Source organism: Dromiciops gliroides, chromosome 1, assembly GCF_019393635.1.
Source record: "Dromiciops gliroides isolate mDroGli1 chromosome 1, mDroGli1.pri, whole genome shotgun sequence".
Taxonomy (NCBI): domain Eukaryota; kingdom Metazoa; phylum Chordata; class Mammalia; order Microbiotheria; family Microbiotheriidae; genus Dromiciops; species Dromiciops gliroides.
This window is the reverse complement of record NC_057861.1, coordinates 524,372,482-524,396,369: the sequence shown is the minus strand read 5'-3', so window position 1 is coordinate 524,396,369 and position 23,888 is coordinate 524,372,482. Positions and strand designations below refer to the sequence as shown.

Genomic DNA, 23,888 nt, shown 5'->3' with positions numbered 1-23,888 from the left:
CTGGAGAATGAAATGGCAAACTATTCCAGTATCTCTGCCAAGAAAACCCCAAATGGGGTCATGAAGAGTCAGACACAACTGAACAACAACAACAACAACAACAAATACCTGACATATTAGTACCTTGCAGCTGCTGGGCTTCAGACTTGATTAGTTAATGGATGTAATACTAGAGAAACACCTTCGACATGCATATAGATTAAGTGACTTGTTCACGGTCACCCAGCTAGTAAGAAGCAGAACTTTAACCCAGGTCTTGCAGACTCTCAGACAATCCTCTCTCTATGCACTCTCCCATCCTTACTCCTAGTTCTATAGGTTAAGTTAAAAACCACCAATTCCATAGCTATCAAACTAGGTCCTCATAGTATAGGAATCTAAAAATTTTGGCAAGAGAATTGCAGGTCTGAGATGGGTCTCAGAGACAATCTCATCCAACCTATAGTGGGGCAAGAATCTCTTCTCTAACATTCTCTCTCTCTTTTTTTTTTTTTTTTTTTGGTGAGGCAATTGGAGTTAAGTGACTTGCCTAGGGTCACACAGCGAGTAAGTGTCAAATGTCTGAGGCCAGATTTGAACTCAGGTCCTCCTGAATCCAGGGCTGGTGCTCTACCCAATGTGCCACCTAGCTGCCCCTAACATTCTCAGCAATTGCTCATGCAGCTTCCACCTGCCAGTGTCCAGTTCCCAGGTAGTTTAGTTCACTTTGATCCGGCTCCAAATGTTAGGAACCTTTTCCTTTGATCCAGTGTCTAAATCAGCCTATCTGTGAGTTCTGCTCATCTTTCCTAGTTCAAGACTCTGAGTTCAAGCAAAACAAGTGTAACTTCTCTTCCTCCCTTAAGATATCTGAAGTTCATGCACCCATTTTTAGAGTCCCTCTGGCCCATTCTCCAGTCCCTTTGACATTCTGGCAGCTTTTCTTTGGGCAAACTCAGCTGATCCTTTTCTTTTCTAAAATGCCAAGCCCAGGACTAGACACAATGTGTCCTTTTGGTATTTCTTTAGTGTATAGGAAATAAACAGCTGTCCCATGCCTGATTTACATTGTATACTCTCTTTCTACTTCTTCCTTTTTTGGGGAGACCCTAGACATGAGCCAAGATCTAAAGCTTAAACAATTTCACCTGGGGCATGTGTGTATAGGTGGGGATGTAAAGAGTCAAAGAATTTGAGAAAAGGAGAACCTAACACGCCCCCACCCCCAATAGAGGCCTGGCTCCCCTAGAATTGAACCCAGTACACACTGCATGCCTTAGTCCAGAGCAGAGGGGTCCTCTAATTGGGTACTGTGACCTAGCTGTGGGTTGTTAATTTTACCGATAAATTGTTCCACTTAGAGGGAACACAATCTCTTTAGCATCTACTATATGTCAGGCACTGTAAAATAAACTGTTAAAAGTGAAAAGTTCATTTCCCCAAGGAGTATAATACATACTATCAGAATACAGAGGAGATCCTGCTGTTACTTATCAACTTTCTGGTATTTGGAAGAAACACTATGTCTTGCAGGGTTCTTCTGGGCTGCTCATTTAAGTTTTTGTACCAGAACAAAGTAAATTTAAGATGTCTGCAGCAGAGTTTTTGGTGCTCACTGTCCATTACCTGGGCAAATTTGACTTGAGGCTTTTTTTTTTCAGGGCAGTGGGGGTTAAGTGACTTGCTCAGGGTCACACAGCTAGTAAGTGTCAAGTGTTTGAGGCTGGATTTGAGCTCAGGTCCTCCTGAATCCAGGGCTGGTGCTCTATCCACTGTGCCACCTAGCTGCCCCAGACTTGGGGCTTTGAATCAGCCAATTCTTATCAACTTGAAATCCTCCTTAACTTCCTTAACCAGATTCCAATAGATCTTTCACGCCTTATTTCACAATCTTCTTTTTTTTGTTTATTTGTTTGTTTTTGCAGGGCAATGAGGGTTAAGTGACTTGCCCAGGGTCACACAGCTAGTTAAGTGTCAAGTGTCTGAGGCTGGATTTGAACTCAGGTCCTCCTGAATCCAGGGCCAGTGCTTTATCCACTGCGCCACCTAGCTGCCCCCCACAATCCTCTTCTTTAAGAACTCCGTGTTCCAGCCAGACTGGAGGACTAGCTGTTCCTTGAACTTGACATTCCATCTTTTGCCTTTGGGCTTTGACATAAACAAATACAGTCTCTCAGACCTGGGATCGGCTCATCCTGTATCTCAAGATTTCATAGATTCTTGATTTACTCTGTGTGTGGCACTGCTTTAGTTAATTGAATTTTCTAGTTTACTAAGAATAAAAAGTAACAAAGTGTTAGAAAAAGAACACTGGTCTGGCAGTCAGAAGGCCTGTTTCTGACTCTTAGCTCTGTGTATAACCTTGGGTAAGCCAATCAATCAATCAATCAATCAAGCACTTATTACAGGACTCTAATGTGCTATGAACTGCATTAGGTGCTGGGTACAAAAAAGACAAAAATAAAATAGTTCCTGCTTCCAAGGAGATGATATTCTATTGGGTCTTTGAGCGTCATTTTCCTCTATCAGATGAGGGAGCTGGATTAGGTGGCTAGAAATTGTGTTTTTTTTTTCTTTTTTAATTCTTGTTGTTTGGAAATCTTCCTGCCTCAGCTAGTACTAACATAATTGGACTCCTCATTATTTTCTGATCCCCCTATGCCTCTTTGCCCTGTCATCCTTCACCTCAAGTGTAAGCTCAGAGAGCAGATTGTGAAATTTTCATTGTGAGCATTTACGCCTTGGAACTCAATAAACAAGGGCTTGATTTATTGTTTTGTTCACTGTCTAGATTTATGGAAGCGATGGAGAAAAATCTTACCAATATAGATTAAGCTGGTAAGATCTCTGTATATGTTTTCCCCCTGGAGAGCCAATTGTAAAATTGACCAGCACAGGGGTGGCAAGGTGGCACAGTGGATAAAGCACCAGCTCTGGATTCAGGAGTACCTGAGTTCAAATCTGACCTCAGACACTTGACACTTACTAGCTGTGTGACCCTGGGCAAGTCACTTAACCCCCATTGCCCCCCACAAAAAAAATTGACCAGCACAACCCTCCTCAAAATTCTCATTCTAGTTTTGGGTCTCTCCATTGTTCTTAATACATTCTTATTTTTGTTATAGTTATTAATGCACGTATCCTATCTTCCTCCTAGACTGAAAGCCCAGGATGACAGAGGTTGGTGTCTTTTTTTTTTTTTTTGGTGAGGCAATTGCGGTTAAGTGACTTGCCCAGGGTCACACAGCTAGTAAGTGTGTAAAGTGTCTGAATTTGAACTCAGGTCCTCCTGAATCCAGGGCTGGTGCTCTATCTACTGCGCCACTTAGCTGCCCAGAGGTTGGTGTCTAATGTTATCTCTCTATCTCTCTCAGACCGAAAGTAGTGTATGTGTTGAGTGGTACATAGACTCTTTTTTCTTTTCTTTCTTTCTTTCTTTCTTTCTTTCTTTCTTTCTTTCTTTCTTTCTTTCTTTCTTTTTTTAGGCAATTAAGGTTAAGTAATTTGCCCAGGGTCACACAGCTAGAGAGTATCTGAGACTGGATTTGAACTCTGGTCTTCTTCACTTCAACTCCAAGACTGTATACACTTCACCACCTAGCTGTTTGTCTGAACATCAGTTCTCATATAGGAATGTGTGGAGATTTGGAGAAACTCTGTATTGACCTTAGGTTAAGCTTTTTTTGGTGGGAGGAGGGGGAAGAGGGAGGAATCATCTGCTGATATTAGGGATCCCCATCTCTTGTGTTCCATCGGAAATTCCAGAACTTGCTTTGCTGTGAATGTCTCACTGTTACCACCTATGTTCTTGGAGTGGGGCTTCACTTTGCATCCAGCTAGCTGGACTGGACATAGGAGGGGGCATTTCCCCTCTCTTGCTCCCAGATAGCAGCTTTCTTTTGAGGTTTGCTACTAAGTACTAGAGGGAAATGGCAGAAGACTGTGGTGTGAAGGGTGGAGTGTGGAAGTGTAAAACATGGTAGAAGGAGATTATTTCAGAGTTGATGTCTTATGAGTTAATCCTGATTTTAGAGTTGGTTGAATTCAATTCCATGAGACAGCATGTGCTTACTATTCAAAGAAAGGCAGCTAGGTGGTGCCAAAGTGCACAGAGTGCTGGGCTTGGAATCAGAAAGACTCATTTTCATGAGTTCAAATCCAGCCTCAGACACTTAACTAGCTGTGTGATTCTGGACAAGTCACTTAACCCTGGATTTACCTCAGTTTACTCATCTGCAAAATGAGCTGGAGAAGGAAATGGCAAACCACTCCAGTATCTTTGCCAAGAAAACCCCAAATAGGATCACAAGTTGGACATGGCTGAAAACGACTGAATAACAACAAAAATGTTCATGGAAGGGGCAGCTAGGTGGCGCAGTGGATAGAGCACCGGCCCTGGAATCAGGAGTACCTGAGTTCAAATCCGGCCTCAGACACTTAACACTTACTAGCTGTGTGACCTTGGGCAAGTCACTTAACCCCAATTGCCTCACTTAAAAAAAAATGTTCATGGAAGGTACTTTTCCAGATGCTGATGATATAGCAGGCCCCTTAATACAGTGGAAAAATCAATAGCTTTAGAGGAAAGAACCTGGGTTCAAATCCCACCCAATATTGGCTACTTGTTTGCTCATAGAGCCTCAGGCAAGGCACTAAGCCTCCCCAGGTCTCAGTTTTCTCATCTGTAAAATGAGGGGATGGATTAGGGGTCCCTTCCAGCTTTAGTGCTACTATTTTATGACACAAAGACAAGAGGACACAACACCTGTCCCTTTATATTCTTTTTTTTTTTTCAGAGCAATGAGGGTTAAGTGACTTGCCCAGGGTCACAGAGCTAGTTAATTGTCAAGTATCTGACACTTTATATTCTAAATGGGGCATAGGATGTTTGTACACAGATAAGTATCATACAGATTAGATAGTTCTGAGGGCAGAGGAAAGATCCAGAAAGAGTACTCTAAGAATGTTGGAGGGTGGAAAGATCACTTTCGACTTGAAGGAAAAGGGAAGACAGGAAGGAAGGAAACAAGGATTTATTAAGTTCCTATATGCCAGACACTGTGCTAGGTACTTTACAAATATTCTCTCATTTGATTCTCACAACAGCCCTGGGAATATGTGCTATTATTATTTCCATTTCATAGTTGAGGAAACTGAGGCAGACAAGTGAAATGACTTACCCTGGGCTCTATTTACTGTACCAACAAGATAATTGGTAGAGAAGGTAGCATCTGAGATGAGCCTTGAAAGAAGAGAAGGAATTTGGAAGGTGAAAAGAAGATGGTAGAAGAGTCGAGATATGGTAGTTAGTCTGTGAGAAGGCACAGGAGTAGGACAGGGCTTGTTGGGTTTGAATAACTCAGCCTGACCAAAAAGTACAGTTATCCCTTCCACATCCTAGGCATTAGAAGTGTGATGCCCCCATTGATCTGGAAAATTCACATAAAATTTTTTGGCCCTTCCTTTGTGCCAAAGAAGTCTGAATTATAACGGCATTAAAAGAAAAAATATGTTGATATTACATAATACTATATTATGTATTATATATAATATATAATACTACTTTATGTATTTCTGAGTTTCTGTGTCATCTGCAGGTCCTGCAAAACTCCCCCCAAATTCCCTTTTAATTTCTTGTGCAGACCTGTGATATATCGAAACCTTGATGGGGACAGGATAACTGTCAATTACACGAAGGAGAGCGATAGGAAATAAAGTATATGAAGGAAGAGAAGCTTGCTGTGAAAGGCAAGCACACCACAGGATGCTGTAGATTAGAGGTTCTTAACCCAGGGTCTGAATTTGTATTGTGAAAATATTTTGATAACTCTATTTTAATAGGATTGGTTTCTTTTGCATTCCTGTGTAGTTTATTTTATACATTTTTAAACCTTATTGTGAGAAGGGGTTCAAAGACTTTAACAGATTGCTTAAGGGGTCCAGCATGCAAAAAAGGTTAAGATGTAAGGCTTTATTATTTGTGTATGTGTGCAGGATGTCTCCTCTTTCCTTTTTCCCCATCAGTTTGTGAGCTTAAAGGGAGGCAAGCTTTTGTTTAGGACATTGGTTGACTCTTCCTGGTTAGGGGGAACCCTGTTGAATACCTATTGACATACATGTTGATTGCCTATTGACTGATTCATCTAGAGGACTGGTGGATATCCACTGATGAGTGCCCTTGGAGCCTCATTTTGGATGGATTAGTCACTGTTTGAACATGATTTTGTTTGACTGTTTTTGGTAGGAGTCTTTTTTTTTTTTAATTAAAAAAATTTTTTTTTTTGCAGGACAATGAGGGTTAAGTGACTTACCCAGGGTCACACAGCTAGTAAGTGTCAAGTGTCTGAGGCTGAACTTGAACTCAAGTCCTCCTGAATCCAGGGCCGCTGCTTTATCCACTGGGCCACCTAGCTGCCCCCTGGGAAGGAGTCTTACTGGAAGAGTTGGTTCTTTAATCCTCTCCTCCCACTTCACATACTCCAAGCTATGGGGCAGCTAGGTGGCACAGTGGATAGAGTGCTGGCCCTGGAGTCAAGAGGACCTGAGTTCAGATCTCATCTCAGACACTTACTAGCTGTATGATCCTAGGCAAGTCACTTAACCCCAATTGCCTCAAACATCCGAGGCCATCTCCAGTCATCCTGATATCTATCTTGCCACTGGACTCAGGTGATTCTGGAGGAGAGAGGGAGGTTGGTGACTTTGCACAGTCTTCCCTCACTGAAATCCAATTCAGTGCAAGTCATGACATCACCCCGATGTCATAGTCCTCTTTGAGAACAAAAACCCCAACAAAACAAGTCTGAGCTATCTAGAGAGATCAGAGACTTGAGCTGAGACTATAATAGGTAGTTGATAAATGAGTGTGTAGAAAGCCCAAATGGCCTATGAAGTATTTCCAGCCTTGAGCAAATCACTTTCACCCTCATGGTGAAATTAGCTTTCTCCGGGCAGCTAGGTGGGGCAGTGGATAAAGCACTGGCCCTGGATTCAGGAGGACCTGAGTTCAAATCCGATCTCAGACACTTAACACTTACTAGCTGTGTGACCCTGGGCAAGTCATTTAACCCTCATTGCCCTGCAAAAAACAAACAAAAAACAAAAACAAAAAAAAAGAAATTAGCTTTCTCCCCTGTAAGATGGGGATAATACTGGCCTTGCCCACTTTAGAGGGTTGTTGTGAGGCTCAAATGGAATAATGCATATGAAAATGAATTGAAAACTGTAAAATGCCACATACACATAGAGGATTGGCATTATTTATCTGATTGGATGGGTTTTGATTCTGTTTTCTGTTTCATTGCCTGAATGGTGTAGTGACTAACAATAAAAGTAACAATAGCCAACATATATTTATATCTACTATGGGCCAGGCACTGTGCTAAGCACTTTCCAATCATTATCTTATTTGATCCTCGTAACAACACTGGGAGGTAGGTGCTATTATTATCACCCCCATTTTACAGATGAGAAAATTGAGTCAAAAAGAAGTTAAATGGGGGCAGCTAGGTGGTGCAGTGGATAGAGCACCGGCCCTGGAGTCAGGAGTACCTGAGTTCAAAGTCAGCCTCAGACACTTAACACTTACTAGCTGTGTGACCCTGGGCAAGTCACTTAACCCCAATTGCCTCACCAAAAAAACAAACAAAACAAAACAAAACAAAAGAAGAAGAAGAAGAAGTTAAATGACTTGCCCAGAGTCACACAGCTAGTAAATATCTGAGGGCAAATTTGAACTCCAGGCCTTGTGCTCTAACCACACGGCCACCTAGTGGCCATAACTGAGTAGAAAGAACACAAGATTTGATGAACCGTAGAGGACCTCTATTTGAGTTCAGATTCCAATACTAATGTGTTTTGTGACCATGAGCAAGTCACTTAACCCCTCTGGGCCTTGGTTTCCTCATTTATTAAATGGGGGTAATAATACTCCCTGCTTATCTCATAGATAATGATAATGATATAGCCCTCTTTATTTCTTAGAACAGTTGTGAGGGAAATGCCCTCACACACACACACACACACACACACACACACACACACACAAGGGCCATATAAACATCACCTATTATTGTATTAAATACAATAGTGTAACAGTAAATGTTTGATTTAGCCCAAACTATGGAAAAGTACCTTCTTTGGGATTCCACAGGAATTCTAGTTCATGTGGGAATCACTACTCTGAATTTGAGAATCTAACAACAGAGTTGTAACTCTTTTGCCAAGGGCATCAGTGCCATCCGTGGTAGTAGATCTACATATCTTGAATGTTTCCTTCGGGGTGAAAAGACATTTATTGAGGGGCAGCTAGGTGGCACAGTGGATAAAGCACCGGCCCTGGATTCAGGAGGACCTGAGTTCAAATCCAGCCTCAGACACTTGACACTTACTAGCTGTGTGACCCTGGGCAAGTCACTTAACCCCCATTGCCCTGCAAACGCCCCCCCCCCCGCAAAAAAACCCAAAAGACATTTATCAAGGACTCCAGATGTGGGCCTGTACCTGATCAGAATCAGCCAATTAATTTCAAATGGATTTTGCATGTGCAGAAGTTGTAACCTTTGAAACCTCCTCAATATATCTATGTAATCATCAACTCTCCTACTAGACTATAAGTTGTATAAGAGCAGGGATCATGTCTTATCTAAGTATTAAGGTTCCCCCAGCACCTAGCACAGTACTCTACATATTTGCAGTTGTGTCTTGCTCTTCATGACCCCATTGGGATTTTCTTGGCAAAGATACTGGAATGGTTTGCCATTTCCTTCTCTAGCTCATTTGACAGATGGAAGCTGAGGCAAACAGGGTTAAGTGACTTGCCCAGAGTCACACAGCTAATAAGTGCTGAGGCTGGATTTGAACTCAGAAAGATGAGTTCTCCTGACTCCAGACCCAACACTCAATCCACTCTGTTGCCTAGGTACCTGCTCCGCACAAAGAAGTCACTTAATAGACACTTATTGAATAAATGAATGACAAATAAGAGGCAATATTAATAGATACTCTTGGAATCAAGAAGTCTTGGATTTTAGTCTGTTTCTGACACATACGGGATGCTTGATTTTAGGCAAGTTACTTAACCTCTTCATGACTGAGGCAACTGTAGTCAATCAACCAGCAAGTATTAATTATGCTTCTATTTTCCAGGCACTGTCCTAGGCACTGGGGACACAAATACAATGAAAGAATCACTACTCTCATACTCTCAAAGGTGCAGACAGTTGCCAGTCTTCAATAGTTGGGAGAATTTCCTCACTGGGAACTCCCTATGGCCATGAAATCACAAGTCAGGACCCCCACAATTAGTTGACACTACAGGTGTGCATGTGGGGGAAGCTTGGTGGTGCAGTGGATGGTGTTCAGCCTGGAGTCCGGAAGACTCATTTTCCTGACTTCAAATCTGGCCTCAGACACTAGCTGTGTGACCCTGGCCAAGTCACTTAACTCTGGCTCAGCTTCCTCATCTGTAAAATGAGCTGGAGAAGGAAATGGCAAACCATTCCAGTATCTTTGTCAAGAAAACCCCAGATGGGGTCATGAAGAACCAGACACGACTGAACAATGAAAATTATTATTGCTAAATGACATGTCTGTTACCAGACAACTAGAAAATGACATATCAAGGACTCCAACCTAGGCCTTGTGATTCTTTAGTCTGGACTCCTTACATTAGACCATACTGTCATCTAATGAGTCTGTGTGGGTGCAGAGAAGAAAGGGAGGCGAGCCAGACACTAAGAAAGAGAGTCTGATTTTTATATTTTATTCATAAAAACAAATTTTGCAACAATTTATTAAAAATTGACCTCATGCAGTAAGGATACAAGAAATTCTTCATTTACATTGGATCCTGGCAGTTTCCATTCTAATTGAAAGCATTTGTGCACTAACATCATTGGGAAATGCCATTGGAACACAGCCGCGTGATAAATGGACAGTCTTGTTTTTGCTGTTGTATAAAAGAACAGAACAATTAGATAGCTAGAGTCACTTCTGTGGGTCTTGTTATTTGCAGGATTTTTTTTTTTTTAATGGGAGGAACTACTATCGTTAGGACAGAGAATGTACTGCGTGTTTTAAACCTAATAGACTGCACACAGTCAGGATTCACAAAGAAGTACAGACAGACACACTCACCTCCGACAGTCCAACACTTTGGATTGGTTTTGTCCTGCTATGCTGGAATAATATGTCTACAGAGATTTTTTTTTTTGCATGTGTGTATACATTATGTACAATTGTCCTGTTCCCTTTGAAAAAAATGAACATGGTCCTTTAAATGAAATCTGGTCTTGGTGGGATCAAGAAAGCAATTCAATACTGGAAACACACAGTGAGTGACGACATCAACCTTGAGTGCTGAAAACAGAGTAGTGGTCTCCACTCTAAGCTGTGATGTACTTTATACCCTTGGTTTGGTGGGGTTTTTTTCTCCCCTAAAAGCTACAGGACTTCTGGCACCTCTCTCTCAAAGTGAAATATGTTTGTCTTCTGTTGTTTATGGCTGTGATATTTAGATGGCGTCTTTTGGAAAAGTTGCGGTTAGAGCAGTATTCCTGGCCTGGGGTGGGGGTGGGAACTGGGGGAGGGATTATTTATTGCCTGCCTGATGAAGCTGTCAGTCACATTCCTTCATTAGAGAGCAAAGCAGCATATGGTGCTTGCACATACTGTGCAAGACACTGCTTGTCAACTTCTCTAGCAAAGAAGTCACCAGTCTAAGGAATGTTAATAGAGGATTGGCTTTGGAGGACCACCAGGGACTGGCACTGGCTAATCCTTGGTTTGCTTTTCCCCGTGTCAGAAAGAATGAAAGGAATTAGGGCCTTGTGGGGAAACTGAAATGCAACCAAATTTGCTTTTGCATATGAAAAATCAGCATGTCAGCCCATGACCACTCCAGGGATGCTGGATATTAGCATCCTTTAGAATTGTACCAGGGTGGGTGTGAGTCCCCTGAAAGCTGGGGAGGGCAGAGAAATAGGCTCCTAACTGGGCCCTCCCCTCCTATTGTTGTACAATCAGAGTGGCCCCTTTTAGCTGAATGCCTCCAATTCACTTTGGTCAGGTTAAAAAGTCAGGGAAAAAAAATTCAAGCCAGTCCTTGGACCCTGTGCCTTGAGAGAGGTTAAAGTGCTCAGTTTCTTTCTTTTCTTTTTCTTTCTTTCTTTCTTTCTTTCTTTCTTTCTTTCTTTCTTTCTTTCTTTCTTTCTTTCTTTCTTTCTTTCTTTCTTTCTTTCTTCCTTCCTTCCTTCCTTCCTTCCTTCCTTCCTTCCTTCCTTCCTTCCTTCCTTCCTTCCTTCCTTCCTTCCTTCCTTTCCTTCCTTCCTTCCTTCCTTCCTTCCTTCCTTCCTTCCTTCCTTCCTTCCTTCCTTCCTTCCTTCCTTCCTTCCTTCCTTCCTTCCTTCCTTCCTTCCTTCCTTCCTTCCTTCCTTCCTTCCTTCCTTTCCTTCCTTCCTTCCTTTCCTTCTCTTTCTTTTCTTTCTCTCTTTTTCTCTCTTTCTCTATCACTGTTTCTTCTCTCTCCCCTTTTCTCTTCTTCCCCTCTCTTTCTCCCTCCTTCCCTCCCTTCCTTCTTTCCTCCCTTCTTCCCTCCTTCTCTTTTTTTATTTTTCTGATCAGAACAGACATTCTAAGGGTAAGCTTGACATTTAACCCAGGGTTACCAGGGTTTACTGATAGGAACATAAGTGCACGGCCAATGCAGTGAATGACAGACTCTCAATGAAAGTAGCAGATTTACCTGCAAGGTGGTTGTGTGCCCCAGATCCCCAGAGTGATGTGAAATTAGGTGTTATTGTGCTAAGATGTGGCATCTATCAAACAGTAACAAATGTGTCATCAAGTGGCATTGCCTTTATCACCCAAGGTCCCCCAGCTTTTTGACTGATGAGCCCTCAGCACCCTTTGGCTACTTCTGTATACCCAGGTGGGTTTTTGCCTTTTTTTTTTTTTAACATTTTTTTTTTCATGAATAGATGCAGACTCTTTGTTGAAAATAATAATCCCAAATAGTTGGCAATGGGACCTGGCCATTGCTACATGTCCCCCCTCTGAGGTCCAACCAGCAAAGAGCCTAGGCTGAAAGGGGAGCTGGTGATGGATGGGCCACTCAGGGCTGAGGGCAGCTCTGCCTTCTCTCTGGAAGATCAGGTTTCAGGGGCAAGGTTCCCTGAACAAGGAACAATGGTGAGTCTTAAGAGACCATTTTCCCCCAGAGCCTGGGATTCCTCTCTCAACTGAAACAAGCCTCAACTGACCAGAAACAGAATAGTTTCAATAGCTGGATACTGCTCTTGTCAAAGTCAGTGTCTGCAGTTCAATAAATACCGGGTAGATTTTTTTTTTCATCTTCTTTTCCTTATCATGGGATCGGGCAGACGCTTCCACCTGTTTAGCAGCCTTGAAATGCTCAGTGACTTTAAAGGAGTTTTCTATTGTCCCTATTCTAGCAGATATATTTCATTTTTTGTTTTTTCTTTTTTTTCCATTTTTTTTTGCAAGATTTAAGTTTCCCAGCTCCTTGTTGGTGGAAATTTGGGAAGAGATAATTTCCATTGATCTTCGTTGTGAAGAAATAAAAATTCCATGCCTAAGGCTACAAGGCAGACTCAAGGCAGCTTACTCTCCCCTCCACCTGAGTTACGCATGAGGACAGCCTCAGCATCCAGCTTCTCCGGGGTAAGAGCCGATAGTCTCCTTTGAGCAGACTTCTGTGTTCGTTGTATTGTCTGGTCCTTGAGTCATTGACTCACAGTTTAGGAAGCACTGATTTTCCACACTTACAGGCCCGAGACCATGACTCGGAAGGGTGGCTGCACATGTCTGTGCCGAGGACTGGCAGTGGGGCTCACACATGGACTGGCACAGCTGGCATCCACACCTCCTATTGATGGTAAGTAGGCATGGTGGAGAATGGGGAGTTGTAAGGACAGCCGGCGCTGTATGCTGCAGAGAAGGGGGGGAAAAAGAAGTCAGATCTATTGAAAGGGGACGCTAGCCTCACTGTTACCTCTTTCTACAATTATCTGGGATGCTGTCTTGCTCTGATTCCTGGCTCACACCTGCTAACTCTTGTCTGCTGCCATCCATTGGGATTGCTAAAACCAGGGGGTTTAGACAGTAGGCCTCTCATCTGGGATTGCTGGTCCTAAGCCTGGTGTACCATGGTCGTGGATCTGTTCCTCATCTGGGTAGTGTGTTGTTTTACCTGCCTGCAAGACCAGATGTAACCAGTGCTCTGCTTAAGCCTTTACATAAGTAAATTAGTAATGACTCATATACAGTATCATCAATGTGCTTTCTTCTCATACACATGAGCCTGTGAGGAAGATGGCACAAATATTATTCTTCCCTTTTGCAGATGTGGAAACAGACGCTCAGTGTGTAAGAATGACACACCTGTGGTTATGTAGCCACTAAATGTCAGAGCAGGCATTAGAACCCAGCTATTCTCACACCAGGTCCAATGCTCTTTCCACTATACTGTGCTTTGTTGCTGTTCAGTCGTGTTGCACTATTTGTGACCCCATTTGGGGTTTTCTTGGCAAAGATTCTGGAGTGGTTTGCCATTTCTTCTTCCAGCTCATTTTACAGATGAGGAAACTGAGGCAAACAGGGTTAAATGACTTGCCCAGGGTCACACAGCTGAGGCTGGATTTGAACTCAGGAAGATGTCTTCCTGACTCCAGGCCCAGCACTGTGCACCATGGTGCCACCTAGCTGCCCTACACCATGCTACCTCTCCATGTACCCTTCTGTGTTCCCATGCTTTTTTCCTGAGACCTTAGATACCCATTCTGACTTGCTCACTGACAGCTTGCTTCCTGCATCGTCCATACATGCTGGCCCTGAGATGATTGAGTTTTACAACAATCCCTTGCCTTGTACCCGGAGATCTTCCACTGGACTAAGCCAACTTTGTAGTCCTGGATGAGTCTGCTTTATGCCTGGCTATGACTCAACTGTGACACCACACACACACACACACACACATGACATATATGTGTGTATAATATAAACACACAAAGTGTATATACATGTGTATATGCATACAGACACATACATATATGTACATATGACACACATAAATGTATCCATTGAAGCATATGTATACACATATATTCTTTTTTTTTTTTTGGTTAAGTGACTTGCCCAGGGTCACACAGCTAGTAAGTGTCAAGCGTCTGAGGCCAGATTTGAACTCAGATACTCCTGATTCCAGGGCCGGTGCTCTATCCACTGCTCCACCTAGCGGCCCCTACACATATATTCTTATACTATATATGTTATACTCTATAGATATAAATAGTAAATATACTATATATTATATATGCTATAATATGTGTAGGTGTATGTGCACGAATACATGTATATATGTATATGTATATGTATATGTATATGTATATGTATGTCTCTCTATATATACACAGAAATATACACACATACACACATTTATTTATAAAAGATGTGTACAATATACATACATATACATACATATGACTAGGTCTCCCTAACTCATGTAGGTTGGAAGTGTATCAGCCTGTGGTTAATATGGAAACTTTAATTTGCCCTGTTTTTCTGCTTTGGATTGATTCATCCCTCCTTAGGCAACCTGGTGGTCTTGTACTCCGGGGTGCTGGCTGAACTTCCGCCCTACTGCAGCTCAGAACTCTCAAATTCAAGGGATCCTTCAACCTCAGCTTCTGCCAATAGCAAGGATTCCAGCTTGCATTATCAAGCTCAGTCCCTGATATGCCAAAGGATATATAGCCCAAGGATTTCGGCCATCTGCATCTCTGTCATTTATTTTTATTTTTTTAGGCAACTGGGGTTAAGTTACTTGCCCAGGGTCACTCATTACTAAGTGTCTGAGGCTGTATTTGAATTCAGGTCCTCCTGAATCCAGGGCTGGTGCTCTTTTTTTTTTTTTTTTGCAGGCAACGGGGGTTAAGTGACTTGCCCAGGGTCACACAGCTAGTAAGTGTCAAGTGTCTGAGGCCGGATTTGAACTCAGGTACTCCTGAATCCAGGGCCGGTGCTTAACCACTGCACCATCTAGCTGCCCCTGCTGGTGCTCTTTCTACTGAGCCACCTAGCTGCCCCACATGCCAGGCAACGGTATTGGTCTAAGAATCAGGGGACTTAGGTTTAAGCCCAGGCTTCAGCATTAACTTGGTGTGTGGCCTTGGGCAAGTCACCCTACCTATCTGTGTCTCAGTTTACTAATCTAAAAATGAGGTTAACAACATTTGTGCTGACTCCCAAGGCGGTTGTGATTAAAATACTTTGTAACCTTAAATCACTAGAGAAATGTGAGCTATTAGTTCCAGATAGAAGACCTCTGTATCTCTGCTCATATTTTTCTCTGTGCCTGGGATACATTCCTCACTCCTATTTGCTTATCTAAGTCCTCTGTCTGTCCTTTCAGACTCAGTGTCATGGGAACTCTCCTTGACTTTTCCCTGGTCCTGGTTCTCCCTCTCTCCTCTGGAGTTCAGTGCTTATGTTGTCATCTGTCACTTAGCCCTGGCTGTCTTACTGATCTTTCCAGCTAGGCTGGGAGCTCTTGGAGGGCAGGGCCTGGGTCTTTTAGCCTCAACATGTATTAAGTAAGAACTTAATGGACTAATGTTGATTCTGGTTGATGATAGCAAGACATCATTAGGGATTCCCTCTTACACAGTTTCAAAGTTGTTATTTTTTAAAAAAAATTTAACTCGTGATTGCATGGGTACTCAGACATTCCCAGGAGGAAACCCCCTCTATCAATGCTAATTGGCACCTGCTCTGCAACTTCAAGTTGTAGGGAGTTGCCTGGGGTGCTGAGAGAGTAAATGATTTGCCCAGGATGACGCAAGTCTGTGTGTGTTAGAGGCAGGACTTGAACCCAGTTTATACCTGACTCTTAGGAAGGTTCTCTTTGCACCAAACCATACTTCCTGCCTCTGTCTATCTCTCTGTTTGTCTATCTGTCTGTCTATTATTTAGTTAACACTGTAATTTCACTCATGTATGGATCTCTTGGGAAGCTAGGTGGCGCCATAGTGCACAGAGTGCTGGGTCTGGAGTCAGGACGACATCTTCCTGAGTTCAAATCTGGCCTCATACACTTCCTAGCTGTGTGACCTTGGGCAAGTCACTTACCCCTGTTTGCCTCAATTCCTCATCTGTAAAATGAGCTGGAGAAGGAAACTGCAAACTATTCCAGGGTCTTTGCCAAGAAAACCCCAAATGAGATCACAAAGAGTCAGACATGACTGAAACAACAGAACAACAACAAAAAATGGATCTCTCAGTTAGGTAACTCCCTCTATCAATGGAAATGGCAATCATTCTTCACCCTGTACTTTTAGAAAGTTGCTTGGGCACACTGAGAGGTTCAGTGACTTGCCCAGGGTCACACAGGCAGTATATGTGAGGGGCTGGACTTGAACCCAGGGCTTCCACTTGGTTCTATGCATTATGTCATTCAGTCTCTCATTACATTCCAATATATGCATTTATATAGAGAAATATAATTTATATAATATAATTTATTCTATAACATACAATAATATTAATATAAATATATATGTATATATAAATATAAATAAATGAATAAACAAATAAATTTGTGTATATGTTATATATATGTATGTATGTGTGTGTGTATATATACACATATACACATACATATATACATACATATATACATACATATATACACACATACATACATACATACATATATATAAATATATATAAATATAAATATAAATATATATATAAAAGATTATTCCAAGAGAGGCAGTGTTAGGAAGACTTGAGTTCAGATTCTGCCTTTGACACATACTGGGGCAAATCCCTTAACCTCTTAATATAGAGGCCTGGCTGTTTCTTCCTAGGTTTCAATTGGACACTACTCACTGTTCTGGGGAGTTGATATCTTCTCTAGGATCTTGGTTTGATCGAGAGGGCTCCGTTGTGTTCCACTGTAACTGGGTATTTTGATCGAGGTGATTTTTTAAAATAGCTTTTTCACCATCTGAGTGGAAAGTAAACAAAATGTCATTCAGTTTTCTTTTGTACTCAGAATGCAATATTTAAAAACAGGTGCATACATCTTTTAAATGAGATAGTCACCAGTGTGCCACGTTGGTTGGAAGGTAGGCTTATTTTCCCAAATCTGCCTTGTGGCTGGTATATAGGGAGTCAGCCTTGGTATTAGGAAGACCTGGGTTCAAGACCAGCCTTTGATACTGGCTGGCTGTGTGTACCTGGGCAAGTCACTTAATCTTTTGGTGCTCTAGGCAAGCTTTTTTTTTTTTTTTTTTTTTTTGCGGGGCAATGAGGGTTAAGTGACTTGCTCAAGGTCACATGGCTAGCAAATGTCAAGTGTCTGAGGCTGGATTTGAACTCAGGTCCTCCTGAATCCAGGGCCAGTGCTTTATCCACTGTACCACCTAGCTGCCCCATTCATTACTTTTTCTTTTTTTTTAGGCAAGCTTTTAAGGCTATAAGTTTTAGAGAATCATCATTATCCTCATCACCACCATCATTTACATAGATCGTTAAGGTTTGCAAAGCACTTTACATTTGCTGTTGTCCAATTGTTTCAGTCATGTACAACTAACTTTTCATGACCCCATTTGGGTTTTTCATGGCAAAGATGCTGAGGTGGTTTGCCATTTCATTCTCTAGCTCATTTTACAGATGAGGGAATTGAGGCAAACAGGGTGAAGTGATTTGTCCAGGGTCACACAGTTAGTAAGTTTCTGAGGCTGAATTCTAACTTAGGTCTCTCTGACTCCAGGCCCAGTGCTCTATCCACTGCACCACCTAACTGCTCCAAGTACTTTACACACATTATTTCATTTGATCCTCACAACAATCTTGGGAGGTAGGTACTGCTATTATACCCATTTTAGAGATGAGGAAACTGAGACATACAGAGATTAAGTGACTTGTCCAGAGAAGGTACCAAACTGCATTGTTAGAATAAATTTTCTTACCTGGGAGTTTCCTAGACCAATGAAATCACAAATTCAGATCCTATCCCCTATAAAACTTGTATGACTGATAATTGAAATTATCTTTAAGTATGTATCTAAATCATGTTTTCTTGTCAGAAAACTCTCATTGTAGAAGTTCAGTCTATATTTAGACTGATCTTTTACTCTGACCAATATGGCATATTTCCTGGTTTTGCAAACATTCTTTGTCGAGAGAGAGAGAGAGAGAGAGAGAGAGAGAGAGAGAGAGAGAGAGAGAGAGAGAGAGAGAGAGAGAAGGAGAGGGGAAGAGGGAGAGAGAGACAGGCAGGGAAGGAGGGAGATGGGAGAGAGAAGAAGGGGGGAAGAGAGGGAGGAAGGGGAGAGAGACAGATGGAGACAGACATACAGACAGGTAGGGAGGGGGAGAGGAAGATGGGGGAAAAGGGGAAGAGGGAGGGAGAGAGGGATAGAGAGAGGGGAGAGAAAGAGACACAGAGAGACAGAGACATACAGAAACACACAGAGAGATATTTGCCTCCCACCTCTGCTTCCTTAGTGGCCTTGCCCAATGAACACTCAGGCTGAATGATTCACCTCAGTTTTGGGGTGGAGGAGAAATGGGATGCTCCAAATACTATACCTTGTGGCCGAGGGCCAAATATTACTGTCTCCTCTTTTTTTCCTGACCTCCAAGATTCAAGGGAAATGAAGTCTAGTGAATTCAAGAATTATAAGCTAGAAATAACATGGTCTACATTAAAACTAAGATTAAAAAAATGTATAGAGACAATTAAAAAAAGAAGATATATTGTAAATTCTTAATCTTGCTATTCCAGAGAGGAAAAATAAAATGTTTAGCTTAGACAGAAATGAAAATAAAATGTATCTTTAAGAAGCACAACTGTCCATCAGTCTTGAAGGTTTTGCCTATATCTCACCTGTCTAAAGCTGTAGCTTCTGAAAGGGAGAGCCCAGAAGTACAACTTACATGGTGTCCATGGGGCTTTGTCTCAGGTACTGACATGGGAGATGAACTTCCTAGGGAGAGGAAGGATATACTCCTGTGCTTTCTGCACACGATGACTACCTGGAACCTCAAACCTGGACCAGTGGCCCTGGGCAAGTAAGTACCTCTGTATGACAGGCCATCCAATCCCTGCATGCGCCTGCAGTAGGAACCATTCTCGACTCCATTTTGCCCCATCCTTTACATTTCCACAGTTTCTTATCCTGTCTCGCTCCAAGGTGCAGTTTTGTCTGGTAGAGTTTGGAGAAGCCAGAGATGGGCTTGGGAAAGAATGGCAACACACTTATTCTATCATGTGCTGAATGGACAGCTCCTGACTTACCGGTGCTCTCTGTGAAGTTCCTTATATTGAGGATGTCATTGAGCTCCTGATAGTGATTTTGTTTGATGTATGTAGTCTTCTCTGGCGTGTCTTGTAGCTGCATAGTGACTTCTTCTAAATCTTTGTCCAGCTGGAAAACAAGAGCATCACACTCAAGCCAACAGACCGGGCTACTCATGATTAAACAAGGTCCTCTGCTGGATATAGTCAAGTAAACTATTCAGCTACTTGTCTAGAAGCAACTTGGCTCCCTAGAGGGTTGTTTCCCTTCAAGAAGGCCTGGATTTACAGTTGGGGGACCTGGGTTTGAATCCCATTTATCAGCTGGGTGACATTGGACAAATCCTCCTCTAGAAAATGAAGGGGTTGGATTAGATAAAAGCCATCAAACATGTGGCCCAGATTAAAATGTAACCAGGAAATGTTTAGCAAAATAAACAAAAATACAATAAATCATAGATGATATGACATTTAAAACCCCAAGCCAATAGGTGGCCCACAGGGATCTTTCTGTACTAATTATTGCCCCAAATTTCTATTAGGGTTTGACACTATTGAACTAGGTGATCTCTAAGATGCTTTCCTGCTCTAAAGCTTAAACACCCAGAAAGAAAATCCACAAAGTATTTATAGTCTTTGGGAGGAAGGAAATGGAAAGCACTCATGGTCTTACTCATGGCATGATGACAATAGAGCGGTGATTCCCTGTTATATGTGGAAACTCTGCTCCTGATAGAGAGTCAGACTTTCCCTGGTACTATGACATATCCTGAAATGGAATGGGTGGCCTTAGGGAGGAAGAGAAGAGAGGCACTGGGAGTGTTTCAGCAGAAGTTTGGTGATGCACTTTCCCCCTCCCTTCAGGAGTGCCAGAGAATGGAGAATCGTACAAGATGGAGATTGGACTGGATGACCTCCCTTCTAGATTTAAGATTCTAGCACCCAAAAGGACGAATTGGGTCAGATAGACACCTTGCAAGTCCCAGCATCCTTCTGCAGTGTAAGACTAGAAGGGTTGGGGCCAGGTCCTCAAGTTCCCCCTACCCCCTACTGTACTGATAGATGCCAGAAGTGATACCTCTGTGATTTTCATTCTCAGGCGATGATTTTCAGATTGTAGCCCTTCTAGTCGAGATGTGCTGGCCTGGTTCACACTGGTGACTGATGTGGAAGTTTTAGAATCTTCTTTCTTTTGATTTTGAGTGAACTGGAACCGTCTGTTCTGCGTTGCTGCATCTGGGTTGGTCCTCAGTGTGATGAGCTGAAAGGTGGGTAACAGCGGAAAAGAGACCTCAGGAAAGTTATTTGTCTGCTCCCCACTCTCCTCAACCCTTTATAATCAGTTCCATGGAAATTTCATTAGTAAAAGTAACCAAGAAGTCTGGGGACACCCAGATAGACAACATAATGGAAAGTGTGCTACATTTAGAATCAGAACACTTGGGTTTGAGTTCTGACTCTGCCATGTAGTTGGGTGACCCTGGAACTGCATGGCTTAACCTTTCTGGGCTTCAATTTTCTCATCTGTAAAATGGGGGTATTCCTACCTGTCCTATAAATCCAATGTGAAGTACTTTGTGAGCTGCAAAGTGTAATGTGTCATCTATTATTATTATTGTTGTTGTTGTTGTCATTATTGTTTAGCCAAGTAGAGAAGATTACCATATTTAACCAATATATTGCTTCACACCCTCTGAAATTGGATCACTGTATTTTTCAGGAAACTTTCAGTAGTTTTCAGTTAAACAGAACAAACCCTTCACAAATTGTTAATGATTCATCTATTATTAGCTAGTAACAATTTGTTGTTGTATCACTGTGCTTGGTTGAGAGTAAGAGTGGAAATAGAAGTAAATAGAACTCCAAGGAGTTCATAATCTAATGCAGGAGTAGAAAATATAGGAGTGTGTGCATCCATCCCTCTCATGGAAGGAACATTATAATATCCAGTGATGGCTGTTTAGGGAGGTACTAAGTGTCAAGTGCCCTGGGAGGTAGAAAGTGACCGGGTTGGAGGTCAGTGGAATGGAGTGTATCCAGGAGGGTTCCATTGCAGGGGATGAGCCTTGGGCAGAAGGGTACAAGAGAAGAATGAGGTTTAGCCCTTGTTTATAGGCAAGTCATTTCACCCTGTTTGCCTCAGTTCCTCATCAGTAAACTAAGCAGCACTCCAGTATCTCTGCTGAGAAAACCCCAGAATGGGGTCATGAAGAGTTGGACAGGACTGAAATGACAACAACAACAATACAGGACAAAAGATGGAAAAGGTTTGAAAAAATTCAATCCTAGAGGGGATAGGGAAGCACTGGAATTTATTGGGTAGCAGTGACAAGGTCAGACCTATGCTTTAGAAAAACCACTTTGGCACTTGTGGAGATACTTCTTCTCACTAGTAGAATACACGCTCATTGAGGGCAGGGACTGTTTCTTATTTTTACACAGTGTTGGGCTTCTGGAAGGTGCTTAATAAATGCTTGTGGAATATATAACTATATCAAATTATCTTCCCTCTTTATTTATTTGTTTGTTCATTTGTTCATTCGTTCATTCATTAATTTATTTACAGGGCAATGTTGGTTAAGTGACTTGCCCAGGGTCACACAGCTAGTAAGTGTCAAGTATCTGAGGCTGGATTTGAACTCAGGTCCTCCTGAATCCAGGGCCAGTGCTTTATCCACTGCACTACCCAGCTGCCCCCGTTTGCCTTCTTTATGAGAGGAGAAAGGGAGAGAATTTGTAACTTATGAATGTTAAAATTGTTTTTACATGTAACTGGGGAACAAAGAAAATATTAAATAAGTATAGTTAAAAGCAAAAAGCCCCAAATCCTTGTGTAATTGAATTGAAGAGACAGGCAGAGAAAGACAGAAGACTGGTTTAGTAGATCCAAAGATGAGAGCCGGTAGAGGTAAATTATTCCTGTCATATTACTACTAGCTAGCATTTACATAGTGCTTTAAGGTTGGCAAAGTGCTTTCTGAATTTTATCCCATTTTTTTCCTCCCAACAACCCTGAGAATTAGGTCCTATTATTTTCCCTATTTTACAGATGTAGAAACTGAGGCTCAGAGAGACTGAGCAATGTGCCCATGGTCCCACAGCTAGTGTCTGAGGCAGGATTCAAACTCAGATCTCTTCTTACTCCAAGCTTAGAACTTTTTCTAGTACCTCCTGCTGCCTTTAAGGTTATGGCTCCTAATTGCTTTGCACAGGACTCCACTAGGGGAATGCCAGATGATGATAAACAAGATAGTCAGAGAGAAAAAGCTCTTTAATAAAGTTATTAAGAATCCTATCACTGTAGATGTTGAGCATACATATTTCATAGTTAGATACCTAATTTCAAGATCATGTCATAGGATCAATTTTAATTTGTTAAAACTCTGACCAATTATCTTCAGATGAATTCCCATTTTCCTCTAATTTCAAATAAAACCCCTCACCAAATCTTTTGTCATCATTACACACAATTACTTTGAAATGAATGCCCATGGTAGGAACAAAAATAATGATGGGAGACAGCGGTGTGGGGGGGAAAGCAACATTTTGGGCATGGAAGGTTCAAACAATCTGGCTACCATTTAAACTGCAATTAAACATTGTTTCTGATGAGATAATGAAAAAAACACCCACAAAACCCAGCCCAGGGCCAATGAGTCAATGCACTTTTCCTGACGGCTTTATCTACCTTTCCTCAGCTCTGCTGCTCAACAAAAATGCGGCGTTCATTCAATTTAATAGACATTTACTAATTGCCATTTATTATGTGCCAAACACTAAGGAAGACTCTGGACAAAAATGAGACAGTGCTTGCCTTCAAGGAGATTATACTCTACAGTGGAGATCCCACAGGCCCACAGATAAGCTAAAAGCACTGGGTTTGGAGGCAAGAGGATCTGAGTTCAAATTCTGCCAGAGGAGTTATTAGCTGTGTTACTCTGGGCAGGTCACTCAATCTGTCTCAGTCTCATTTTCCTCATCTGTAAAATGGGGGTATTGTGAAGATCAAATAAGCCAACACATGGAAAGGGATTGGCAAACCTTAAAGGACTATATGAATGCCAGCTATTATTTAGTGAGCACGTACCGTATACACAGCCCTGTCTAGGGCTAAGTGTTGTAGAAGACGAGACACACAAAAGAAATATAACACAAAAGTTACATTGACCAGGTTGCCCAAAGCCACATTTTAGGACATATGAGGTAGATTTTGCTTTACTCTCATAATTCTGCAAACTTTTCTATGTGATGGATAGACAGAGAAAGGTAGATGGGCCAATCAGGGGATGCTGGTTATACGAGAAAATCTATCTATCTACTATCTACCTATCTATCTATCTATCTATCTATCTATCTATCTATCTATCTATCTATCTATCTATCTATCTATCTATCTATCTAGATATGGATAGGTTTCTGTATATTGGAAATAAAAGGGCTGACATTTCTATAGCACTTTATTCCACCATTATACCTTCTCCCCAGTAAAACTGGGATTATTGAGGAGACTAAGTTTTGGACTTAGAAAAGAAAATATTCTAGTTAGTAAGTTTGCTCTACACTTTTGGAATCAATATATGATAAT

At 41.9% G+C, this 23,888-nt stretch overlaps 1 protein-coding gene across 2 annotated transcripts in view; it reads right to left on the bottom strand.

Moving 5' to 3' along the window:
- Window positions 1-11,903: 11,903 nt before the first annotated feature.
- The window catches only part of GABBR2 (gamma-aminobutyric acid type B receptor subunit 2), an 866,539-nt gene continuing 854,554 nt past the window's right edge, over window positions 11,904-23,888 (bottom strand). For both annotated transcript variants that reach the window (XM_043976613.1, XM_043976612.1), the window contains 4 exons: window positions 20,382-20,564; window positions 19,304-19,433; window positions 16,888-17,005; window positions 11,904-12,927 (listed from right to left, as the gene is read on the bottom strand). In XM_043976613.1, the coding sequence (XP_043832548.1) occupies window positions 12,762-12,927; window positions 16,888-17,005; window positions 19,304-19,433; window positions 20,382-20,564 (597 nt within the window). In that variant the 3' untranslated portion in view covers window positions 11,904-12,761. The remainder of the gene's footprint in view (window positions 12,928-16,887; window positions 17,006-19,303; window positions 19,434-20,381; window positions 20,565-23,888) is intronic.